The following is a 6,000-nucleotide window of genomic DNA, read 5'->3' on the forward strand; positions in this document are numbered from 1 at the left end:
AGTTCAGAGCTGAAGAACCAAAACATTCACTTACAGTCAGAGGCAGTATCTTATCCTCAGTTTTGAATAACACAGGGTTAAATACACTAAAAATATACATAACATTGGATCAATAGCAAACCTTAGATTATGCTGAACATGGAGGTGTATGAGTTGCTTTACCAATTTTAATACTCTGTTTGTGTTTGGGGTTTTTTAGTGTTTCTGTTTCAGAGTAAGGGGATTAAGTTGAGGAGTTATTGAGTATAGCTCTTTTTTGTTGGTGCAGTCATATAAGGACTCACCTCAGTATCAGTTCTGATTTATATCACTTTTTTATTAGCACCAATTCATTAAGAACCTTTTCCCTAAAATTCACTCAGCCCCCGGGTATATGCTAAAAAGGCCAATTTACTTGTGGAGGCTGAGTCCTCTGCTGTTTCAAAACAGGAGTAGATCCTTTAAAACAACAATAGAAAGTATTTTGAAATGCATTTCAATATCTGTTCTTGCCAGTGTCTTTAGCTTATTATAATTCCAAGCATGCTTTCCTGAAGCAGCTACTAAAGTCTACAATACTGAAGCTGATTGTATAAAAAATGATAGCATTCTAGTCATAAAGTCTAATAAATGTTTGAGTTCACTATTGACCCTTTTGCTTCCACAGCTTAGCCAATGAGGGAATGTCCAGAATCATCTGCTAACTTTGAACAGAGTCTTATTCCTAGTTACTATTTTAATTACTAACTTTGCAAAAACTATGTGTTCTCAAGATTGGAAGCTGAATCTCATACAATATCCTTTCAAAAAATGAGTTACACACCTGCAATATGATTTCTAGGTGTGGTCTGAGTAAAACAGCAGATAAAGTAAATATGTGAAATATGGATAAAGAATTATGTGAAGTATTATCCAGCTGATCAAATCTCATATTACATGAAATCCTACTTTCTTAGCCCACAAGGCATCTTCAGAAGACACTACAAACATGAGTCTGTATGTAGTGAACCCAATGAAACAGCCATGAAATTCTACTAATGTCAGCTGAATTTAACTTTCTACATAATTCTATATTTCTGTGAATAAAAAAAAGTTATTCAGTCAGTGTTACAGATCCTATAGAGAAGGTTGATGGTGTCTTAAGAGAAGGAATGAGGCCTCAGCACTGTGAAAGGCAAAGTCCATGGCAATTTGGGTATGAATGGGCCTTTAACCCTGCCTGGGGAACTTAAAATGTTTTGTGAGAACTAAGAATATTTAACATCAATGTCCCATCACTTTCCTGTGTATTTGAGATTTCCAGCCCAAAGATATTTAAAAGCTCAGTTTTTACCATATTTCTTCCACATAGTAATCTCTCACCTGTTATAAATTAGGATAGTTGAAACTGCAGGCTGAGTCATGAGCCAGTCTCTATCATTGCTTGGTGTGTAATAATCAAATCAGAACAAAGGTAGCACTCATATTGTCACTCTGTAGTAGCCTCCTTTGCATCCTTCAAAGCACCTTGATTGAGCAAGCATTTTGTATTTCCCTAGTATTTCATAGCCCTGTAAGTTGATGTCGGTTGCTCTATAAATTGTCTTGCAGCTTGAACCAAAGAAATCCTCTTCTCATACCCTGAACCATGATTCCCCTTTGCTTGCTTGTGTATTTTGTCTTTTAAAACTCCTTCTCCGCAGTTTCCCACCCACATGCTTTCCTGCGTTCTCACCTGTCACATTCTTGCCCACGACACGTGTTTGTTTCTCAAGCCCACTCCAGGTAACCAAACCCACTCATGATGGGTGACTGATGGCACACAGCCATCCCATTCCTGGCTGGCTGGGAGCATGCAGCCTGGCTGCTGTGTCACGGGCAGGAGGGTGCCAAACCAGGCTGCAGGTTTAGGACTGCATCAAATGGTGAACTTTGCTCACATAAAGTCATGGGGAAAGCTTCTACTCCTTGAAGTAAGACTGAGTAGAAAAATGAGCAATTTTCTGAAGAATAAAGAGTGCAGGGGAGGGCTTTAACCCAGCAATCTTTCCTGGGTTAAAACCAAGGGCAGTCTGAAAGGTGAAGGGCAGCCCCATTTTAACAAGATAAGAGCTATCAGTACAATTCGAGCCTGAGGAGTGGAGCTCCAGGCTGAGCTCTGCCTCACCCCCCAGAGCACAGCTGCACTTTGCTGTACAGCAGGGGAAGCCTGTTGAATGATGGAAATGAACTGAGTAACTTCCAGGCAAGGCTTCGCATCAGTCTTTTAAAAGATCCATTTGCTGCTGTTCTTACATCTCTCTGTGGTAAGTGTAAGGTTCTCTCTTCTCACACGGAGTGTTCCAAGCTCATCAGTAACAGAGGGTCACTGTAACAAACCAAAACGTGCCAGCACCTTGATTAACCTAGAGTGTCCACTTGCAGGAATCACAGATTGCTTCTGCAAACCTTGCAAAGAAGGTATGTAAATATGAAGACTAGCAGTGGATAGGGAAGTATGTCCTTTTCCTTGTTTCTTTTAAAGTCAGCCTGGGTTTTTCCAGTGGTTGGGAAGTGATCTGTGCTGACCCTGCTCATACCCTATGTTTAAAGCTTTCTTTTATATTTCTTCTAAACCCTGTGAATCTTTAATTATGTTAATCTAGTTTATTTACATTAGACACCATGTCCTTCAGGCAATAATTTTTAATCAGCATTCCAGATGAATGGGCATTGGGGACTATCAACATCTTGTTTGCATGCTGCTGGAAAAGGCTCCAAATTACCAATATTCTGATAGAATAGTAAAATTTGGCAGCAGATCTATGGAATTGAGTTTAAAGTATTTTGTTATTGTTTGTCTTTGATTTTATAGGATAGTCATGGAACTCTGGGACGGCCTTTCTTCCTTTTCAGGGTATCTGAATCTCTTTGTTTTAAAGATTGTAAATCTCAGACATTGTTATATGTTCATAGATGAGCAGCTGTTTCACAAATTCTAGCTGCAGTTGTTTTGAATAGAGGCCAAATATCCCTATGCTTGAAAGCTTAGGGAGCCATTTACTCAAAAAGCTCTGGTTTGACTAAAAGATGACAAGATAATGAGATCTGGGGTACTGGTAGATTAAACACTTCTTTTTGTTTGAAGATATGCCTCTGCAAATGTTTTATCTTGAGCCAAATCATCCATGTGGCTTGTATCTGTGAGACTGTCAAGGTGCACTGATGCTAAATAAATTAGATCAAACTGAGCTGAGTGCCCACCTGGTCTGAAAGGTCTGCCCAGGAAGCAAAGTCACACTGCATAATGGGGAAAAGCCAAAGCAAAATTATCATAATTTCTCTGACACCTTTCACCCATTGGCTTCCTGAGCTATGACATGGTCTGATGCCCAGTGTGCTGGTTTGGATACACTCTGATTAATATCAAACTAATTTTTAGGAATATCTTCAACACATTTTTTAAAAAGTTAAAATACTGTAAAGTAGGTCATGTCAGGTAACCACAGTACCAATTCCACTGTCATTTATGCTTAATTTCAAGTTATTTATTGTTTCTAGTATGTTCATCTAGGTTCTTTCAGTGCTGGTATTTACATGCTCTTTCTTAGGCATGTGCCTTTACTACACTTATGAATTTAAACCCAGATCCTGAATGAGAATAATTAAAGCCAGAATGTTTAGCTTTTTGGGCAGAGGCTGAATGAAAATTTCTCATATTCAAAAGGATAACTCATCCTGCATGGATCCCTCTGGTATTTGACATGTTGTTTTAAAGAAAAATCTCACTGCAGTTTTATGTAGTACCCTGTCTGCATGATGGGGAGGTATTTTGGTGTGCTTCTAAATCTGTAATCCATTGCTTTTTTACAATCATCTAATTATTATGTTTTACAGCCTCGAAATGGAAGAACTATTGAAGGCAGTGGTAAGTAGGCAACCAAAAGTGTCAAGAATTTCTTCTGATATTTCACCAATGGTGACCCTCATGAGAAAAGAAGGTACTGAGAAGCATTACAAACCTAGAAACAAACATTTCACATGGCCACTAAGAGCTGTGTTAACAGAAACATAGGGTTTTTCCATGCTCAGAGACTTAGAGGGCACCCCCTTGACAGAGGGATGGTTTTCTTTGTCATGCTTCCATACCCTAAAATAAGGTCAGCATGGTTAAAACATGGTACAGAGAGAACTGTGTGAGAAGAAAGGATTCATGTTTGAGTACAAATAACAGATCTCTGTGCTTTTCTAGACCTTTAAATATCAGAATCTTCTCGTTTTAGAATCTGAAGCTATTTAATTCCTAACTTTGAAAAGAACCAGATGTACAGAACTGAGTAGTAAGTCATATTCAGATCAACATCTCAACATAAAATCTGATACTGTGTTAATTTCTTTCAGAATATCGTGGAATGTGAAGTTCATGGATTCATTTACCAGCTCAATGACTTGGTTTACATAAAGGAAAGAGACTTCCCATTGCACTGGTTGTCTATTTTGTGACTCAGTTGTCTGGAATTTGCTGTTCCATGTAATAAATTTGCAATCAGTAATTCTTTTTGTTGTCCTTTTTTTATTGAAACCCATACTAGGCTTCCTTGGCTATAGTCTAGCACTGCTTGCTGCCAGCTGTAATCAAAGAAAATCCATCATCTCAATATCGACAATTTTCAAATGCAACAGTGAATTTTATAACATCATCTTTAATAGGGTCATAAATGATAAGCTTGTCCTTTTGACTAGATAATACATTTCTCCATTATTTCAGAATAGGCATCCTGAACAATGCTATAGTAAAATCCTCATGGACATTTTAATGATTTATTTTGAGTAACTAAGTGCTCAAGTGTGATTATTGATGAATCCAATGCACCTTGAAGGAAGAGGAACAAGTACTGCAGCTACATACAGATGTTATTTGATCAGATGATGCATTTTTTTCAGCCTTGCCTTACTGGCTATCATAAAGCCCAAATGAGGCACTTTTGAGAAATATTCTGAACATCTGCCCTTTTTTTCTGAAATCATGCATTTGAAAATGTAGTGCAGCTGATTGTGCTTGCACTGTATGGAGCGTTTTGGTACGAGGAGACATTTATGGGCACAAAACTTTAAGTATTAAGCAGTTACTTCCTTAGGAAGAAAAGAGTAAAATTGAGGGTCTGGGGATACAAATGAGGCTGCAACTCCTGAACATAGCATTGATTTCCTCAAGCCCTTTTTATCCCTCCTTCTCTTTGGCTATTATGGTATAGTACTGTTCCAGTAATGCTGGCACAGCTGCATGTGAACCAGATTTGGAGACACCTTTGTCTTTGAAAACAAACCCCAAGATACCTGTGTTTTGTCATTTTGTGGGGTTTCATCTGGATAAGTTCCCAGTTTGGGCTGTGTTAGTAGAAGTTTGGCTGGCAGTTAGAGGGAAGGAATGGGTTTTTTGGGAATTGTTGACTGCATCTGAGGCAGAGTATTCAGTTTGAAGGCTCAGAATACAGGAAGGCCATGGAAAAAGTGGAGTGAGGGGCTTCAAGGGGGTGAGAACTCTATCACTTGCCCCTGAGGAGATGCAAGGGTAACTGGGCTGGCTCAGTCTGGAGGAGGGATGCCTTCAGGGGAACCCAATAGACCCTCTAGTGCACAGGAGGGTCATCAAGGAGACAGATGTTGTTCAGTGTATTGTCAAATCCTTAGGAAATTATTATCCCTTGAAAAAACTACCAAAGGGATGCTGGCTCCTCTGGCTTCTCAGATATCTGGAAGCAGTTAGGATGTTCTTCTGGAAGGAACAACTAAGCCAAATACAAGTGGTGGGATGCACTCTGGCAATGCAAATAAATAAGAGATAATGATTACAAAAGCACTGCAATGGCACTTCTGGCTTGTTTCATCTGAGGCCAAAGCTGAAAAGTATCAGATTTTGCTCAGTTCTATGTAAGTATTTGTACTGGCTGGGATAGAGTTAATTGTCTTCATAGCAGCTTTTATGGCGCTCTGTTTTAGATCTGTGACCAAAACAATGTTGATAACACAGGGATATTTTAGCTTTTGCTCAGCAGGGCTTGC

At 39.0% G+C, this 6,000-nt stretch overlaps 1 protein-coding gene across 3 annotated transcripts in view; it reads left to right on the top strand.

Moving 5' to 3' along the window:
* NMS (neuromedin S) overlaps window positions 1-4,481 on the top strand; it is a 22,984-nt gene extending 18,503 nt beyond the window's left edge. For 2 of the 3 annotated variants that reach the window (XM_005486430.4, XM_074535792.1), the window contains exons 5-8: window positions 2,383-2,418; window positions 2,813-2,854; window positions 3,835-3,865; window positions 4,339-4,481. In XM_005486430.4, coding sequence (XP_005486487.1) covers window positions 2,383-2,418; window positions 2,813-2,854; window positions 3,835-3,865; window positions 4,339-4,355 — 126 coding nt within the window. In that variant the 3' untranslated portion in view covers window positions 4,356-4,481. The remainder of the gene's footprint in view (window positions 1-2,382; window positions 2,419-2,812; window positions 2,855-3,834; window positions 3,866-4,338) is intronic. The other variant, XM_074535793.1, reaches the window with a different exon arrangement.
* Window positions 4,482-6,000: the final 1,519 nt, after the last annotated feature.

The sequence above is a fragment of the Zonotrichia albicollis genome, chromosome 2, assembly GCF_047830755.1.
Source record: "Zonotrichia albicollis isolate bZonAlb1 chromosome 2, bZonAlb1.hap1, whole genome shotgun sequence".
Taxonomy (NCBI): Eukaryota; Metazoa; Chordata; class Aves; order Passeriformes; family Passerellidae; genus Zonotrichia; species Zonotrichia albicollis.